Raw genomic sequence first — 20,750 nt, forward strand, 5'->3', positions numbered from 1 at the left:
TATACTGATCACAATCATAGTCTTAGACCCTATTGCTTCCTGTTTTTAGGAAATACACTTCATAAGTATAGGAGGATTGATTTGAGAAGAATCTGTGGTTCCAAAATTAAGTGTATCATTGAAAAAAATTATGAAATAAGAAAGGAGATTGGTTTTAGACTGTTCAATTTCATTTATAATAATCACTAACATTTAATCAGCACTTTAATTTCAAAGCAGTCGCCCACACTTTTTCACTTGATCCTCAGAGTTAGCTGTATGATCTCAAAGAAGTTATTTAACTTTTCTGCATGTTAGTTTCCTCATGTGTGAAAAAGAAATAATATTTTCATGACCTACTCAACACTTATCACAGTGCTAATTGATTTTATTTCATTTTATTTTTAAAACCCTTACCTTCTGTCTTAGAATCAATACTGTGTATTGGTTCCAAGGCAGAAGAGTGGTGTAAAGATTAAAATTTATGGAATATGGGGAGACTGAGGCAGGTAGAATTTAGTTTCTCTCTGCAAGGAGTATTATATTTGTTAGAGGTTTATTAAAGGTTAAAGATTAAGAATATACAAGTAAGAAACATGTGCCTAGGCCAGAGGCCTAGACAAAATAACCTCACATCATGGAAGAGACGCCTCTGCTCCAAAACGGAAGTCCAAAAAAAAGCCAAGACCCTTTCAAAAGCCTTTGAATCAACTTAAATACCTTCTCGATCTCGGCCCAGGTGAGATTACAAGGCATTCTGGGGAAGTGGAGCAAAGGCTCATGGGGATTGTAGTCCTGTGTTCGAGTCTATTTTTTACAGTGGTAAGGGTTAGGCAATGGGGGTTAAGTGACTTGCCCATGGTCGCATAGCTAGAAAATATCTGAGACCAGATTTGAACTTAGGACCTCCCATCTCTAGGCCTGGCTCTTAATCCACTGAGCTACCCAGCTGCCCCTTGCTAATTGATTTTAGAAAATAAATGTTAAAAATTGTTTTTACATGTAATTGAGGGGAAGTTAAATATTAGCGAAAAAGGAAAATCCTATGCTAATTAAAACAACACCTTCAATAAAGTTTCAAGCCACAAAATAATTTTCAAATGCTAATTGACTGACAGGGTTATCATGATGAAAATGCTTTGAAAAAAAACTTAAAGAAAACACAAAACAAATATAATTTTATTATTCTCAGTTTTCAATTGAAAAACTAAAGACTAATAATGTGATAATGTAATAATATTTGCCAAATCTTGGTCAAACTGCTAACTTGTAGCAGGGCTAGGGATTTTGTTTCCTAGTGTATAATTCTTCCCATTTTGCAAATGGCTCAGCTTTTTCAAATATGAGTACACTTTTTCAATCTCAAAAAAATGTATCATGCCTCTTTAACACAGTACTATTACTAACATTTGAATGAGAACATACATAATAATAAGCTATTATGAACTCAGTAGTGCTTATATATTATTTTACTAATTATAGAAACATCTACATATGTTTGAAAAGATCATAAGATATTACTTATTCAGTCCTTCAAAGGTACATTTGTGTATGGATTATCCTGAGTCATTTAATAGAAGAGGTTCTTTGTAATAATTCTTCAAAAACTACTCCACTACACCATGCAGTTAGTCATCTATTCATTTACTAGTATTGAAAATAATATGTTTTTTCTAGCTCATAGCCAATGTCAATACCATGTCAGGCTTAAATAGCTACTTACCTATGTGTGCAGCAAAAGTGGCAATTTGTGCTCACCAAACAGAAAAAAAGGTTAGATTATATTAATTTTACCACCCATGTACTACATTGTACAACAGGATGTGTTTTTTTGGAAGAAAACTCTAGAATGACCAATTGTTTATTTATAAGGATTTGCACCATAGTGCCAGGCATGAACTTAGAAAAGTCACATTTTTCACTCTATCTGCAAGTATACAATAGAAGTGCTTATAGAAAATTGTTCTTTCAGTTGCTAGGAAATAATAAATAGATTCTCTTATTTTATACATACTTTGCAGTAATCTTAACTTCCATGCAACATCTAATAGCCATTTCTAGTTAATTCGTTTTTGAAATGTTGAAATTTAACAGTACTATACTTACCCTTCTTTAGTTTCCTAAAGGCCAAATCAAAAGTTTTCCAAGTAATTTCTCCAAGCATTACTCATTATAAACACTTTTGAGATATTTTAAATATGAGAAATGGAGCAAAACAAATGCTTTACCAAATCTTTTCCTTGGAGAGCGGGTGTGTATGTTCTCACTTTCTGAGATTAAAAAGCCCTGCTCAGACCAATAGAGATAACTAGAATTGTTTGCTCTGAGGATGTAAGGATGAACAATTCCAAATTTCTGTCTCATGTACTAATGAACTCAGACCCCTGGGGTGGGCTGAGGGGAGGAGGACAGTGAGCAGTTTGGTTTTTGTTGTTTGTTTTGGGGGGGTTGTTTTTTTTTTTTTTCATTTTAAGTCAAAGCCCCCTTGGAAGACTTACACTTCATTTCTTGGATCCCAGACCTTTGACCTGCTCACTGGTACTCCTTCTCACCACTAATTATGGGCCAAGCTAGACTTACTGGCTTTCAGACCTTCACCTCATTTCTGGTCTCCAGATTAATGATCCTTTTTTCCTAAATTCTAGCAGTAGTAATTTCTAACTGGCCATGCTCAAGAAAGATAGGTCATTGAGGATAGTCAGTATTTACATCATTAGTGTGAATCTCCTCTCCCACTCCCCCCATGTTTTACCAAGCACATAAAAGAACATTGGAAATACAGTCAAAAGACCTGGGTTGGAATCCTTATTGTGTCTCTTTAAAACTGTGTAACCTTGGACAAATTACTTAATATCTCTGGGCCTGAATTTTTTTCACCCAGAAATTAAATGGGTTGGACTGAGGTCTTTTCCAGCTTTAAATCTATGATACTAAGTTCTTCTCTTAAATTCTACTCTGAGGCTATAACCTTCAGCCAATTTTTCTATAATGCTGTCTGTGTCCTATCTGTTTTGTGGGATGGTCAAATTTGGAGGCAGGGATAGAATGGTATTCATATTGTGGGGTTATAAAAGAGACTAATTCCCCAAGAATTTTCTACCTGTTTTCCTTCTAGATCCATGTGAGGCTTGAACCATGAAACTGAGCTCCAGCCCAAATGGCAGGGACCTGAAAGAAACCTTGGAGGTTCTAATTAAAATTGAAATTAAATTTAAAATAAAACAATATACCTCAGAACAATTATGTTGACCTCTCCTTTTGACTTGGATTTCAAGAAATCTGGGTATATGGCAGAGACTACATATTTGCTCCAGGCAGAAGAACCCTGTGTTCCCTAGGCCTTTAGTATGGCAGACAGGGGAAGAACAAGCCCTTTGACTCAAAAGATTGTTACTTCACAAGCAATATACACAAGCATCATAAATAAAGTATACACCCTGATATTTAAGCTCAAAAATGTTTCAAAACTGTTCCTTCTATCATTATCATCATCATTCCTGACTTCAAGATTTTGCAACCCAGACAGATTAGAACTAAGACTAGAATTATAGAATGGGAAAGCTAAAAGACTTTAGGGATCACTTAGTCCAGATGCTTCATATTATAAATAATGAAACAGAAGTCCAGAAAGGTTAGGCAATTCACGAAGGGGCCACAGCATAGCTGGAATTAGCACCCAGGTGTCTGATACCCAATTGAGTGTTCTCTCTCTCTCTCTCTCTCTCTCTCTCTCTCTCTCTCTCTCTCTCTCTCTCTCTCTCTCTCTCTCTCTCTCTCTCTCTCTCTCCCCCTCTCTCCCTCTCCCTCTCCCTCTCTCTCTCCCCCTCTCTCCCTCTCCCTCTCCCTCTCTCTCTCTCTCTCTCTCTCTCCCCCTCTCTCCCTCTCCCTCTCCCTCTCTCTCTCTCCCTCTCCCCCCTCTCTCTCTTTCTCTCTCTCTCTTCTCTCTCTGCTCTCTCTCTCTTCTCTCTCTCTCTCCCTCTCCCCCCTCTCTCTGTCTCTCTCTCTGTCTCTGTCTCTCTGTCTCTGTCTCTGTCTCTGTCTCTCTCTCTCTCTCTCTCTCTCTCTCTCTCTCTCTCTCTCTCTCTCTCTCTCTCTCTCTCTCTCTCTCTCTCTCTCCTGTCTTTGTCTCTTTGCCTCTTTGCTCTGTCTCTGTCTCAGAAACCTTTACCATCTGTCTTAGAATCAATACTAACTATCAATTCCAAAGCAGAAGAGCTAGGTAATTGGGGATAAGTGACTTGCCCAGGATCATAGCCAGGATGTGTCTGAGGCCAGATTTGAACCTAGGTCCTACTGGCTCTCTGCTCCTCAAATTGTCTTCATATTGATCTCTATGTATATACTCTATGAGTTTATTATTTAGATTCACATGATTATAGATGTACAGCTGGAAAGGACCTCACAGATTATCTAATCCAACCTTTTATTGTGTATAGATGAGATAACTGAAGCTCAGAAAGAATGTGTGTTTTTTTTTTAAACTCACACAGAAAATATATTGGATCCAATGATCTAGGATTCAAACCTAGGGCTCTCACCTCAAAGTTTTCTCCCTTCCTACACTGCCTTCCAAAGTCTGATGCTTTATTAACTCACTTTTAGCTGGGCCAGCTGAAATTTATTCCTTTCTTTTTTATTTTAAATTAAAACATTTTAAATTGGTTTTTTCCCTTTTTTAATTCCTTTCTCCTAATCTCATAGCCCTTGCTCCTAAGGATTTGTGCTGTATTCCACTGTTCATCATGGCCCAAGCATGTGGGATGATCTCTTTCTTCAGCTCAGGGCTTTATTACTAGGAGACCAAGTTACTGTTATCAGATAATGTTACACTGAATGGTACAGGACATACATAGAGCATGACACACAACTAAGACAACCTCTCTAGTTAGTATTAAGGCTTCTCTTGAAATATGTGCACTATAAAGCCTACAGACAGTCCTCAAGTTGCTGCTAGTTTTAAATTAGCTATTGTGCATTGTTTATGAAGAAGCCAAATGAGTATCTTGGAAAGAAAACTAGATTTGGAATTGGAAGGCCTGAGTCACTGCCGCTGGTTACCTGTATGAGCTTGGGCAAGTCACATCACTTTCTGGAAGCTGTTTCCTCATCTGTAAAAGGGGAATCATGCTTGTACTCTCTTTTTACAGGATTGTTAGAAAGTGCTTCATAAACTTAAAGTGTTGTGTATGTAAGAGTTCAGTTATTGTTAATTTAACATCAGATATGTTGCCTCTGTTTCTCTTTTCTTTAGCTTCTGGCCACCCTCACTGCTTCTTCTGCCACCTTGAACTTGGTTCTGACCGGGAAGTGCCTTCCAGATTTTCCCATCATGTAAATGTTGAATTCAGCATGCCAACCACCTCTGCCTCCAAAGCCACTGTCAGGTCCATCTCTGTGGAGGACAAGATTGATGTCAGGAAATGGGTGAACTATTCTGCACACTACAGCTACAAGGTAGTGTTATTAACAGTTCACAAACCCTTCTAGATGCTTTTGTCTATATTCTCCTCTCTTATGAGTATTTCTTTCACAAGAGTCCCCCTGCTTCACTGAGCATAGAGAACTCTGGGTTCTTAAAGGCTGTACCTATAGAACACAAACAGGTCCTATCAAGGGGAAAATATTTGGTGTAGCTAACTGAGTATGACTTCTGAGGACATCTCTCCTGGAGAGTAGCTTCCTAACTGGCCTTCCTGCCTCTAATTTCTCTCCATTTTAATCCAGTCTCCAAGCTGATTTTCTTCAAGTATAGGTGTCATTCCCTACTCAGTAAACTCCAGAGCCTCCTCTTTGCTTCTAGAATCAAATATAAACTCTTTGATTTGACTTTTAAACCCTTATCTTCTGTCTTAGTATCAAATCTTAGACAGAAAAGTGGCAAGGGCTAGGCAATTGGGGTTAAGTGATTTGCCCAAGGATCACAGAACTAGGAAGTACCTGAAGTCAGATTTGAACCCAGGTTCTCCCAACTCCAGGCATTCTATCCACTGTGCCTAGCTGCTTCCTGATATGGCTTTTACAACCTGGTCACAATCCATTTCTCATTTCTATAAACATTACTCTGTTTCTCGCATTTTAACTAAACTCCTTCTGTTCCTCATACAAAACACCATCTCCCACCTTCATGGCTTTGTACTGGTTAGCTCTCATTCTTGGAATATTCTCTTTAGTTATCTGTACCTGTAAAAATCCCTTTTGCCCTTCAAAACTCAGCACAGGTATGATCTTCTACCTGAAGCCTTTCATTTTAAACCCTTACCTTCCATCTGGGAATCAATACTGTGTATTGGTTCCAAGGCAGAAGAGTGGTAAGGGGTGGGCAATGGGGATTAAGTGCATAAAACCTTTTTTAATTCCTCCACCCGCTATTGACTAACCTAATCCCTTAAAATTTATTTCATATTTATGTATACATATGTATACAATGTATATATATACATTGTATACATATGTATACAAATGTATTTTAATGTTTGCATATATTATATGTATAAGTAAAAATATAAGTTTATACTCATTTATGTATATGTATAGGTATTTATGTAATGTTGTTCAGCCATTTATCACATCCAACTCTTTGTGGTGCCATTTGGGGTCTTCTTGCAAAGATATTGGAATGATTTGACATTTTCATATATATATTCCTATGTGTATATATGTCATTTCCCATATATATAATTTATATAGATTTATAAATACACAATGTGTATAGTATATTTGTATACAAATACATAATATATTATATATAATATTCTATACGTATATATATTAGATGTGTGTATATCTATTATTCCTGTGTATTTATTTGTTTACATACATGTTGTCTACCCTGATAGACAGAATAGAAGGTTCAGATGTAAACTCCTTGAGGGCAGAGGCTGTTTCACAGTGATTTAAGAGCTGGCCTCAAAGCCAAGAACATCTGTATTCAAGTCCCATCTTTGACACACTTTGGTTATGTGACTATGGACAAATCTCTTCACCTCTCAGCAGTACTCTGTGGCTATAGGCTTCAAAGAAGGTGCTGACCTGCATTGGCAGAAGGAATTTCCTCTCCCAGAACTTCCTAAATGAGTGACGTCACAGGTCCAGTCTAGTCTGTTATAGGACAGTCCCAAGCCCAGTCCCTATTGCCAATGACTAGCAGTGTGTCGAGAACATAGTAGGCACTCAAGAGCTCTTTGATTGATTAAGTGATTGGCTAGTCCTGCTTGCCAGGGTCATCATCCAAAGCTTGGCTTCAGGATAGTGAATTTTTTTTTTGGGGCTATAACAACTCATTTAAGCAAATATTAAGGAATCATGGGTTTTGGCTGTCTGTGTCAGTATAAGGACCTACTCATGAATGATATCAAGGATGCCTGAAATTGAAGGAGTCTCTCCCACAGCCTGTATCTTTTCGTTCCCTTCCTTGCTAAAAATGACAGATGGGAAAATCTGCTTTCATGCTGAAATTCAGTGAGGGTAACAGGAATAGAAAAAAAAACATAATTGAAAATAATAAATTGGATTTTTTAAAAGTCAGAGTGGGGATTAAAAACATCTCTATGTTTTTAATCCCTACCCTAGTACCTAGCACATATTAGTTTCTTTATAAATTACTTTAAAATTCCTTTATCTGTTAATTCATGTTTGCTTTTGCCTTCCCACCATTACCAAAGATGAGAGAACAGAATTATGGTGGAGGGAATATGAGAGGTTTCTAATATAAATTGTGCAACAGGGAAGAAGAATTAAAGATGGCTGAGTTGTGGCAAGCAAGTTAGGAACCCAAAGCAAAAAAAGTGTTGCTGCAGGGGTGATTTGAATCTGAGAATAAAAGTGGGAAGTGTTTTTGTTTGCCCATTTTGGCTTGCCATCAGTAACAAACAACAAAACAAAACAAAACAAAATTGGGTGATTAAAGAAATTTCTTATAAAACAGCAAAGCAGCCAAAGCCATGAAAGAAGAGAAAAACCTTATTAGAATTTTCTGATCCATAAAAAGCTTCTTGACTAGGTGGGTTCTTTACTGGCTGCTTGGGTATATAGTAAGAGAATGATTACTAAAAAAGAAGAGGAAATATTTCTTTAAGGACTACTTTGTAAATATGCCTAACCAGAAACAGTAACTATGACTGTCTTAGCTTCCAATGCTACTTTTTTCCAAAGTGCTTTCACATTCATTATCTCATATTTCTGTTGCTAAATTCCCTAACTACCAAAAAGAACAAGGGCTCCCTCTTGTGGGATGCTTTTTTCCAACCCTAGAACTCTCAAAAGTTCATCCATATGTCAGCTGGGCCAAGTGTTTTATCATCCTGTACCTGAGTATCATAAAATCTCAAGGATAGTGATTAAAATTTCAATATACTGAAGACCTACTCCAGTGCCCTCATCTTGACATATAGGTGTCCCTGAGTTCTCCTAGGCTCTGTTGACAGAGTATGATGTCTGGTATGTCTTAAAAGCTAGAGAGAACAGGACAAACAAAAGGGTGTATATGCATCCTCTAGGGACTAGTCACACTGAATTGAGAGACTCATCAACAAAAGTTCAGTCAAAGGCGATAAATATTTTCAGCTTCCCAAAAGCATGACTATCTAATACTAAGATGTGTCTCCACACCAATGAATGTTCACATCTTTGGAACTGCCACGAAGAATAGCCTTATGGTGACATCCCAGCATTCTAAACCTTTGATCACTTACTGAACAAGAGTTCTCATTACATCTTTGTCTCTTTTACAACATAAGTCCTTTATCACTTATATTTTATAAGTATGAAGTTTTAGGATTTTGAAGAAAATGTGGGCAAATCCATACCTTACAATTCTTTTTTTTTAACCCTTACCTTCTGTCTTGGAATCAATACCATTTATTGGTTCCAAGGCAGAAGGTTCCAAGGCTAGGCAATGGGGGTCAAGTGAGTTGCTCAAGGTCACACAGCTGGGAAGTGTCTGAGGCCATATTTGAACCTATGACCTCCTGTCTCTAGGCCTGACTCTCAATCCACCAAGCTACCCAGCTGCCCCCCATACCTTACAATTCTGAAGTTTTTTTGGGTTTTGTTGGTTTTCTTTTTTTAAGACAAGGAAGGAGTTCAATGTAGAAGAATAAAATATGATCAAATGGCCTCAGAATGTTTTCTTTTTTAGCATGTCCTAATATGTTCATTTTAAATAAGATTTAGATAGAGGATCTTTATAAGAAAAGGTCTTTAAAAGACCACTAAGACTTTATAGACTTTATAGGGAGTTGAATTTTTTTAATGTGTAACTTTATAGGCAAAAAGAGAGATGTATGTTATTCATAAATGCTAAAATTCAGATTTTCCTACCCCTTAAATATTTAGTTTCATATGGCCACAAACTCTTCTGGGTACTATGGACTCAGAGATACAGTCCCTGACCTAAATGGATCTATAATATAATTAGATCAGACTTTTTAGAATTAAAAAAAATTGAAATTAAAAAGAACCTCAAGGATCATGTAAGTCAGTAACCTCATATTACAGATGAGGAAGCTGAGGCCCAGGGATGTTATATGACTTCCATAATGTTACATGGAGGTCAGGGGTAGCTTAGTGGATTGAAAGCCATCCCTAGAGGGGGAAATCCTGGGTTCAAATGTGGCCTCAGACACTTCCTAGCTATGTGACTCTGTAGAAGTCATTTACTCCCTATTTCCTAGCCCATACCACTCTTCTTCCTTGAAACTAATACACAATATTGATTCTAAGAAAGAAGGGAAGGTATTTTAAAAAAGTTACATGATGGTAATAAAACCAAGAGAATTGGAGATTCTTTGTATTCTGAAAAAAATGTTCATCCTCTTCCATGCCAAGGAGGAGGAGAATAACTTAATAACTTTCATAGGAGAAAAGTTACATTATAGAAATTTAAGTTCTAACACACACACACACACACACACACACACACACACTCAACATCTGTAAGACTGTGGTTGGTTTTCAAACAAATATTTCAGAAAAGCCTCTCCCTTACAAATAAACCTCTGAAAATGTGACAGCTGGGTATTCATGTTGAGAGGTCTTATTCCCTGTCAGCTAAAGAGTTATTAATTTTATTCATGCCTTTGGGGTTAAAATAGTTCCTTAAAGTTGTGTCTTTGATCCATTGTACTAGATTTATAATAATAAAAACTTTTTGTTTGTATAACACCTTACAGTTTACAAAGTATTTTCCTCTCACATGATCTCATTTGAGCATCATAACAATATTATGAGAATCAAGTACGCTTGAGGAAGTATTGCTGTACCTATTTTACAAGTGAAGAAACAGACTCAAAGAGATTAACCATCTTGCCTAAGGTAGTAACCCAGTTAGTAATAGTCAGAATCAAGGATGAAATCTAGGTCTTCCGATACTAAGTCCGTGTTGTTGACCTCTTACACATCTGACTTTTGGATTCCTAACTACTGTATTCTACAACCTTTCATGTGCTTTTTAAAACACAATGGTGACTAACACTATGTGAGAAGAATAATAGTGATGGTTGTCTTCAATGGCTATCGTGTTTGGGTATGTTCAATTGGAGATAATTATTGCCAGAATGTAGGAATAAGAATTAATAGCCTTAAGCCCCCCCAAAAAAAGATGGAAGATCTTAGGGCCACGAAGTTAGAAAAGGATCCATGAAATTGCTGGGTGACAATGGTAGATAAGAATCCAAAAGTTTGGAGTCTAAGAGGTCAACCACATTGGATATTAGGATAATGATAGCTAACATTTATGCATTGCCTACTATGTACCAGTCACTATTCTAAGTGCTTTACAAATAGTATCTCATTTAATTTTCACAACAACCCCCAGCGTTAGTTACTATTTTAACCCCAATTTATAGTTGAGGTAACTGAAGCAGATATAGGTTATATGACTCTTGGGGCCACACAGGTAGTAAGTGTCTAAGGCTAGATTTGAATTCAGGTCTTCCTGACTCCAGACCTAGAACTCTGTCCACTGCTTCACTTAGTTCCAACTTACTGTGTTTGCCCCATAACAAGGTTGTAGAGATCAAGATAAACAAAGGGTCTAGAATCAGGAGGTCTCCAGAAAAGAACTGTGGTACCACTAACCAAACACAAAAAAATATGCTTCTTCATGGCTCAGGGGAAAGAAGATCAGACTTGGAATAAGAAAACCTAACATAGCTTTAAGTCCCAACTGTGCCATTTACATAATCTTGGGCAAGTGACATAATCTCTCTGGGATTCTATTTTCTCCTTTGTAAACAAGGATGATAATAGAATAGTTCCCCTTATCCAAAGGTTTCCACTGATTCAATTATCTACAGTTATTCCAGGGGAAGGAAGGAGGCAGCTGCTAGATAAGGTTGGGGGCCAGCATATGGTTCATACTCCAGAGGGCTACCCATGGCAGCAGACTGCCTAGAATACTGATCTCTCCATATATCCATTCTTCTGCTTTCACTTGGAGGATTGTTTTTGTTTGTTTGTGTTTGGGGGGGGTGGTGGCAGTTAGAAGTCTGGAACAGTATTTATTATACAGTAAACATAGGTGTTAAAGGTTAAAGTGAGAATGGTTCATGGTTTGAGTTGTCCATTGGGGAGGTCTTAGCAAATTTTTAACCCCAGAAAACCAGAGCATCCCTAACTATAATCCTTCAACATATCCCCTTCAGATCATGGGAAACTACTTTATAGTACTATATAATGATGTACAATGTATTACTGTATTTAATGTTGGCAATATCTTACTGAGATCAATTAACCATTATTCTATATACATAAGTACAAGAAAATTATATTATATATGGTGCCAGCAGATGTTCCCTTATATTAAATATTGGAACATATCTCCATGTGAAGTCCCTACTGTATTTACATCACTTACCTCACAGGATTATTGTAAAGAGCAAATGAGGGAATGCATGTAATTCCCCATAATTGGAGCTCTTCATATAGAGGTTAGATAACTTCTTCTGGGGTTTATTATAGAAGGATTCTCATAAAGATACAGTTTGGCTACAGTATTCTGCTTTGGAACAACTAAAAAATGATATACAGGTAAGTTGTTGTTATGGAAACAACTTTGGTCCCCTTTATGCTTCTGGTTAGGTATTAAAACCTTGAGTCCATAAGAAAGAACTACAAAGGTTTTCAGTGAATTCCAGTCCTGGATGAGGCAGAGATAAGCAGGCTGGAGCTACAGGGATGTTTTAACATAGGCAACCATAAGAAGCATTGTGATGGTTTTGAAAAAAATGGATGAATTTGGGTGAGAATCTAGGTTTGAATCCTAGGTCTGCCACTTTCTACTCAGGTGACCTTGAAGAATTAATTTAACCTCTCTAGGTCTCGGTTCCTTCATCTTGTGAAAGGGGGGAGAAGATTTTTAACTACATCATCTCTCAACTCTAAATCTACAAAGCTGTGGTTTCCCCTTCCCTTCCTCTGAACCCAGTTAGATCTATTGACTAGGTTAGACTCTACTCAAAGAACAGTAGAATATTTGCTTGGTGGCCCCTGGGATTACCTAGGCAAGGAGCTGGAGTATAGCAGTGCCACCTCTAGACACACTGCCTGTCTAGTGTTCTCATCATTGGATTTAATCTGTACATCCCAACCCTACATATTGGAAAAGATCCTGGGGACCACAACAAATCATAAGAACATAAAATTAGTCAATCAATCAAGCAAAAAGCATTTATTAAATGTTTACTATATGCCAGGCACTGTTCCAAGCACTGAGGAATACAAGGGAAGGAGGGGGAAATTGTCCCTGGTCTAAAGGAGCTCACCTTCTAATAGGGGATAAAATACACCAACAACTAAGTTAATAGAAGAGACATGCAATATAAATGTGAGGTAATCTCAGAGGGAAAACACTAGCTGAGGGGAAGGGAAGAGGGGGTAGGGAAGAGAAAGATGGAAGGGAACTTAAGAAAAGTCTTTTGAAGATGATATTTGAGCCCTCAGTCTTCTGGGAAGCCAGAAATTGGAGGTGAAGAGAGAAAGCATTCCAAGCACAAGGAATAGCAAGTGGAAATGCCCAGAGTTGGGAGATGGAGTATCAATTTCATTCTGTTTGTGTGAAATACTGCTTGTATCACCCTAGTAGTCCTTGAGGACAAAAACAACAAAAACTCCTCCTTGTTGATAATTCAAAATAGATACATAAACATTTGCCCACATTTCCCTAGAAAATACAGCAAGAAGGCTTATATGATTGAGTCACTGAATGGGTGGAAGGGAATAAAGCTGGACAAGATAGAAAAGTGTTTTTTTTTTTAATGTGAGTGGACAAAAGAAGACATTCAAGAGAGATGTTGGAGAGACAGAAAGGGCAAGACATTATCACAGAATCAGAGTTGAAAGGGAGCTTAGTCTAGTCTAGTCTAAAACTCCCTCATTTTACATATGAGAAAACTGAGGTCCCAAGTCACAGAGGTTAAGAGGCAGGATTCAAACCAGGTCCAAATCCAACACCCTTTCCACTATATCATGACCATCCCAACTAGAGTTTAAAGAGTTTTTTCCCCCCTCTTGTTTTTTATTATATTCTTTCCAATTTACTTTTATTTATTTTCTTTGACAGGTGGAAATTGAACAGAAACAGAATTTGAAATCAGAGGCCGAGGGAAATGAAATTGAAAATCCCAAGGATTGTGGGGTACAGTGAACAAGATACATTGCACCAGAGCAATGATGGTTTTGCATCCTTCCTAATAGAAGTACAAGTCAGTACTTTACCACAACCACTCCTCAGTGTGGCAGTGTCTTGGAATTTCCTGCTCACAACTTCCTGGATTTAGACAGGAAACTGAATGGTGGTGGTTGGTTGGCAGGTCTGGCTGGTTGGCTTTAGATAATGCATTGAACATGTAGTTCAAATGACTTTGGGGGCTGCCTTTCTCCCTGCCTTTTCTCTGCTTGCCTTTCAGAAGTGATGTGTGGTATATAGAATGTGTTAGGCATAAGATGACTCCTTCCATCACAGGGTTGGAATATTTCCCCATGGTATTCTTCCATCACTTGTGTGGATTTCCTTTTTTTTTTTTAAAGACATATGTGCTGGGGAAGAGATCAGTTGGGGAACACAGTTCCTGAAGGATAAATTCACCAAATACCAATTTCCCCATCTCTTAAATTTAGGGAAAGTTAAAAGCTATAAATCCAATATGGCTTCCCTCCTTTGGGTCCCTTTGGTGTTTCCCCTCACACTTTAAATATGAACACTAAGCAACACAAGATTTCAGAAACATTTTTATTCTTCACCTTAGAAACACTTTATCCTTCTAAGATTTCAATTTCATAAACTTGCCCTTACAAGGTTGTTCACACTGGGTCATGGTAGGAATTAGATACAAAGGCCCAGGAGAGTACCTTTTTAAAGATTAAATCAGCAGCCCTGTGCCAGGGAATCTTTTGAAAAGAAAGAAAGTTTATTTGAATAAAGTCTTTTTCAGCCTAGGGCATTAGTCACCAGTTTATATTCAAGTCATGAGAGAGGAACACTTTCGTTCTGAGTATGAAGCAAGTACTGTTTGTATTTAGGAGAACCTTGAAAACAAAAACAACAAAAACTTTCCTTTATACTTCAGAGTAGATATACAAGTACTCCTTTGCACCTACATTTCACTTGAAAACAGCTTTTTAAAAATAATCTTAAAACATTTTAAAATTTTAGCTTGCATGAGCTTGCCCAAAACATCAGTAACATGATGAGGTTGATATTTGCTTATTTCTTTCTAACAATCTCATTGTAGCACAAACCTCAGTCTTATAGAGTGAAGTAGTGTTTTTGTTTTTGAATGTAGGCTCCTGGTTGTGAGAACATTTGGACACTATATTTGGAACACTACCTTTTCTCTGCACTTCCCTTGCCCTTAGCCACATTTGGTGCCACTGCCTTCACCTCCCCCCATCTCGCAGAGTTTTGGCCTGTCAAAAGCATAATTGAATTTTCCTTCCTCTGGGTTGAGAAGGTTGCACCTACTTGGACTTTTCCATGTGCAATCTCTTTCTGTAATGAAGACATGCGCAATCTGTTAGCAAGTGTGTGGATGGCACAAAACTCTTCAAGATCAGCAGAGCACTGAACAAATCAGAATCAGATTTCTTTTTTCTTTAAATTATTATTTTTTAAAATTTTATCTTTATTTTATTCCAGTATAAAATTTACTCATAAGTTTTCCATAGTTCCAGAATCAGATTTCTAAAAGATTGACAAGCTGAAAAAAATGAAACAAAATTAACTAAATATAAGTAAAACCCGTGTTTTAAAAAAAATCACAAGAAAAGAAAAACTATATTTCATCCAATAGCAATCCATGTTGGAGAAAAAATAAATTTAGATTTAGGTCATTGTAAGATTAGTATGAATCAACAGTGGGTGATATGGATGCTTTAAAAAGCTAACACAATTTTAGACAACATTAATAGAGGGTATTCTGTCCAGAAAAGAGGAAGAAATAAGCCCACTCTCTTCCACTGCTTAGACCACACCTGGAATATCCTGTTTAATTCTGAGCACTACACTTTATAAATTCAAGTATGCCCACAAGGGGGCAACCAGAGTGATGCAGGGCATGGGAACTATGCCATCTGATGATCATTTGAAGGAACTGAGAATGTTGAACCTGGAAAAAGAAATGAAACCAGATTTTTGAAGGGCTGTCATGCAGAAGAGTGACTGGGTTCTTTTCTGTTTGACCCTATGGAGTAGAACAGAAAGTTCTTAAAATATCTCTGTTCTTTCTTGGATTTTTCTTTATAGGTAGAAAGTCCTAATTGTGCCATTTGCTTAGGAAAAAAGAAAAAGACCTTTACCATTAATTTTGTATTGACTTTGCTGTTATTAAACTACTGTGACCCTAGATTGCACTTAGGGCTTCTGGGTAATACTTGGCATTTTTTTAACTTGGTACTTGTGAATGATCCACCTAAGGATCATGGTCTTTACAAATTACCCTTTATTTGTAATGTGCAAATTTACTAGCCACTTTGGGAGGAGGATTTATATGTGGTTATGAAGAGCCTTCTCTGTCACCAGATAATAAAGTGATTCTCTTTCATCAAAATACAAGTTGAGGAATTCCATAGGATAGTAGCTTTTTAAAATTGCTTTGTTTTAGGTCTAGTACCTTATTTGGTAACCAAGTAAAAGGCTAAGAAATGAACTCAGGAGGGCCTGACAAAGAAGCACATCTAAGACAGGCACTTATGTATTTTTAGAATCATTAACACTCCCTCCTGTTCCCTAAACTATTACTCATTCTCACCATTTCTCATATTTTATCTACATTTTTGCATTTTACTATTTGACTAAGGGCTCCTGCTTGGCCAGTCTATTTTTTAGTATTTCTGGTCAATAAAATTCTTTTTCCCCCTTTCTATACAATTTCCAGGACTTATAACACATATGAAATGTAAATAAAGACATTTTCAACTTTCAAATGTGAAATCATTTCTATTCTTATACAATTGGGAGGGGAAAAGTGGGGTAGATGACAGAAATGTGACTTTATTTTCCAAAAAAAAAAATGTTTGTGCTAAAAGAACACAATCTATAATAGAACTTTAAGAAGGAGCAAATCAATGATCATTAATTTCTCCCCCTTTGGGGGGAGATGTAGAGGAGATGAGGGCAGGGGGTGTTTGCTTCTATTAAGGATTTTAAATATTCATAAAATATTTTCTTCCCAGTTCTAAAAGTGCATTTAGCATGGAAGCAGAAGTCTTTACCTATTTCTAATTGCCCTTTAGTCCTTTCCAGGAGGAAATGGGAGCTTCATTAATCCTCACCTGTGCCTCAGAAAAAGCTCATACTAAATCAAAAAATGCCTTGTATTTCCCAAAAGAATTCAATCATTCTACTCCTATCTTTTTCTATACCCCAGCTGTAATTTTCACCTAATGGTAACAGCACTTATGCTGCGTGATAGACTATTGTATTTATTGTACCCTCTTCCTCTCTGTTTATGACTGTACTCAAGAGATAATAAAGTGCAGATACCTTCTCAATTCAAGACCATGGACTCAACTTGGGCCCTCTTGCATTTAGGAGACCCCAGATTTCACAATGCTAATTTGAGAGATGAGCTGAAAAGGAGGGGTGTCTAGGGAGAACAATTATCAGCCCTGGTGCAGCAAACCTTTACTTATTTGATGTTCTTCAATACTGGCCCAGGATATTAAATATGACTTCTTTATCTGAGATGTCTACCTTACTAAAATAATTAGTAGAAACTTACCTGATTTGAGATGATTTGTATAGTAAGATCCTCTTGGTGAAGAGAGAAATAGGATGAACTGGAACATTGTTAAGGAACAAACAAAGCCTTGAAACAAGTCTTTTTCTCATTTGTAAACACTGTCTTTAGGACTACTTTCAGAAGTCATACTGATTGAGAAAGGAGACAGACTTCAGCTGCTCTAAGTGTCATAATTAATTATCATGCAATATAGAGGATAGAACAATGGAAGGATCCACATTTTCCAGAGATTGGAGCACTTCAAAAATATCTTTTCTCCCACCTCCCCTCACAAAATATATGTGTATGTGTGTATGTGTGGTCAGTCCCTCAGGAAGACATGATGGAATTTGAGTACTCCAGAAAAGCACATTGGCTAATGGAATATAGTAGATTTCATAAGGATAGACTCAAAATTAGTGTTACCATCTTGAAAGATGAAGGTATGTAGACAAGTTGGGCTTAGATTTAGTCACAAAATCAAAGAATATTAGAATGGTGGGTATCCTTAAATATATCATAGAATATTAGACTTGGAAAGGGTATCTTGGAGAGATTATTTAGTCTTAACTCTTTCCCCACCATTACTTGTATTTACAGATGAGGGAACTGAGGTTACTAGGGTCCAAAGCCAAATGACAGCTATAGCTTTACCAGATTTTGGAGCCTGAAGGTCCTTCTCTAACATTTATGAACTGTGTGTCTTTGGTCAATTCACAATCTCTGATCTTCATCTGCTTCTTCATCTATCTAATGGAAATGCTATTCCCTTGGGGTTGTTGTGGGCTGAAATCACTTTTTAAATCATAAAGCACTCTAAGAATGAGTTGTATGTCAACTGTTTTTAAAACTATTTTACACAGCAAAATCAAACATAAGGATTTATTACCCTGAGAGATTATAAAGCAGTCAAAAAAGTTTAGATAAATCCATGGAAGATGATTCACTGTAAATCTAAGGTAATGGTTAGTGTGCATCCTTAATTTTTAAAAATCGAGGTTTCATGATTAACATGGGTGATAGCCATATGAAAGACTTCACATTTCTAGATCTCAGTATCCTCATCTATAAAATGAGTGGGCCAAATTAGATGATCTATAAGGTCCTTGCCAACTACAATTTTTTATGAATCTTTCATAAAATGTCCCTTGGTGCCACTTGGTGTCCAAGACAATAGATGGATCATGGATCTGACACTGTATTATTTCTTGTGTTCTTATGAACCAAAGGATTGTAAAAGTCTAATGTAGGGAGATATTAATAGTCTTGCTTTTAAATCTTTTTTTTTTTAAACCCTTACCTTCCGTCTTGGAGTCAATACTGTGCATTGGCACCAAGGCAGAAGAGTGGTAAGGGCTAGGCAATGAGGGTCAAGTGACTTGCCCAGGGTCACACAGCTGGGAAGTGTCTGAGGCCAGATTTGAACCTAGGACCTCCCATCTCTAGGCCCCCTGAGCCACCCAGCTGCCCCCACTTTTAAATCTTTTGATCAACAGTTTCTCATTTCTAACTACTACTGCCACTATTTGCCCAGATTGGAAACAGGAAATTTTATTGCCTGTTGTTTTCCTAAGATATTTTAATGAAAAAAAAAAAAAGGTAGGTAGAACTCTTGGGGTCAGAGTGTAATGGGGAGAATTAATGGAGGAGTTATACCTCGTATACTGCCTAGGATAGCAGGGTAACACTGTGTCTTTGGGGGACCTCTAACATCTAAGGGATCAGGTGAAATATCAGAATCATGAAAATTAGGAGCATCCTTAACATCTTTTAGTTTGACTAAGCCCTGAAAAGCCTTATCAGACTGATGTTGCCTAGCCCCAAATTATTTATATATTCTTATACAATGTTTTTAGGATGAGAAAGAACAGACATAAATATACTGGGTCCTTTTGTACAAAAAATAAAACCAAGAGATCTTCTGCCAAGCTATTTTGCTTATCTTCTTATCCAGGTGAAAGAATAGCATATCTTCTGCCACTGTGAGGTCAAGAAGGTTATAAGAGAATGAAATGTATAGATATTAATATCCCATGATTGTTACAAAAGTATTAAATATTATTCAAGTCTTAGAAACTTGAATCAGAGAACTTGGGTTCAAGGACTGCCTTGAGTCTTTAGGTCTCACATCTCTCGTCTATAAAATGATGGCTGAGCTAAATGGACTCTGAGTTCCTTTCCAGCTCATTATCTACAAATCTGAAAGTCCTTCCCCCAACCAATCCCTTAGAGATACATTTTTTTTTAACTTCAAACCTCTCACCAATGCCCAACCAAGGGCTACAAGGTATCATTTCCTTTTTCACTTGTATTGTGTTTAGGCATGTTTTGAGTTCATTTTGGATGACTTGGAACTGTTCAAATCCAATAAAGAACTCTTCGTCTCTGCTTGTCTATTTACTGCCCCTGATGTAATATTGGACATTCATTCTAGCCATACTGTGACTTCATGAAGCCTTAAGCACCACAACCTCACCTCAGAGTGCTTTAGGGCCAACTGTATATATACCATATAGTGTCTTAAGAGAAGGGCTCTGGAGACGATAACAGGGGAAAACCAGAAGTCCCCTTAGAAGCTTTGATGGCTACTTAGATCTAGGAATCCAAGGGTTCCAAAATGAAACAGGTTTAAAAGCACTGATGCAACCTAAAATTGAACTCAAGTAAGCATATAATCTTTATTTCCAATGGCTGATGGATCCCAGAAGGCTGCTTAGGTTAGGCACTTCCATGGGATAAACTGAAAATGGTATTCTGTGAGGGGTGACTTAGATATATTTTTTTTTGCATATATCATGATATAGGAGAAAGACCTCAAGACTTTGTAATCAGAAGATGTAGGCTGGAATCCCAGCTCTACCATTTACTCCCTGAGTGACTTCATGTAGGTCACTTCATCCCTGACCTCCCCAATTCCCTTGTCTGCAAAATAAAGGCATCAGACTGGATGGATGATGTCTAGGGCCCCTTCAAGCTCTGAATCTTCTTGATCTTATATTGTCTGTAATGAATTTTAAACTGTCAGCATGGTTGCAGCCAAGGTCAGTTCAGCTGCTCTTATTCTGTTCATCATTCATCCTCGCTTAATGTAACTTCTTGCACTATTGTAATTGATCTTCTGTAATAACCAGTTTAATTTTTTTATATGTGCGTACATAATAAAGTCTACACACTGGCCAACTTTGTAGAGATGGAGTTTGTTTTGTTTTCTCATTCCTGAGGAGGATTAGTGAGTGATGCCAATTTTATTCATAAAAAAGAACTGTTAATAAAAATGTTTTAAATGTTTTTGTTTAAATTTGACCAGGAGCATGCATGATTAAGGATATTACATGTATGTAGCTAAGGCTTATCAATCAGTCATTGACTGGCCAATATCTGTCAATGATTCTTAGTGCATATTAGCATAACAAGTGCTTAATAAATGCTTCTACATTCATTCAGTGATGGATAAAAATATATTGTACCATGTTGACAGTTTTCTCAATCTAATGGTTTGCTTATAGTAGTTCTGTCCTTTGTTTTTGAAGAGGACCAATGACATCACAGGGGGAT

At 37.1% G+C, this 20,750-nt stretch overlaps 1 protein-coding gene across 11 annotated transcripts in view; it reads left to right on the forward strand.

Moving 5' to 3' along the window:
• Positions 1 to 20,375, forward strand: part of STON2 (stonin 2) — a 206,474-nt gene extending 186,099 nt beyond the window's left edge. For all 11 annotated transcript variants that reach the window (XM_016433728.2, XM_007472697.3, XM_016433730.2 and 8 more), the window contains 2 exons: positions 5,231 to 5,433; positions 13,538 to 20,375. In XM_016433728.2, coding sequence (XP_016289214.2) covers positions 5,231 to 5,433; positions 13,538 to 13,621 — 287 coding nt within the window. In that variant the 3' untranslated portion in view covers positions 13,622 to 20,375. The remainder of the gene's footprint in view (positions 1 to 5,230; positions 5,434 to 13,537) is intronic.
• Positions 20,376 to 20,750: the final 375 nt, after the last annotated feature.

This window comes from Monodelphis domestica, chromosome 1 (assembly GCF_027887165.1).
Source record: "Monodelphis domestica isolate mMonDom1 chromosome 1, mMonDom1.pri, whole genome shotgun sequence".
Lineage (NCBI taxonomy): Eukaryota > Metazoa > Chordata > Mammalia > Didelphimorphia > Didelphidae > Monodelphis > Monodelphis domestica.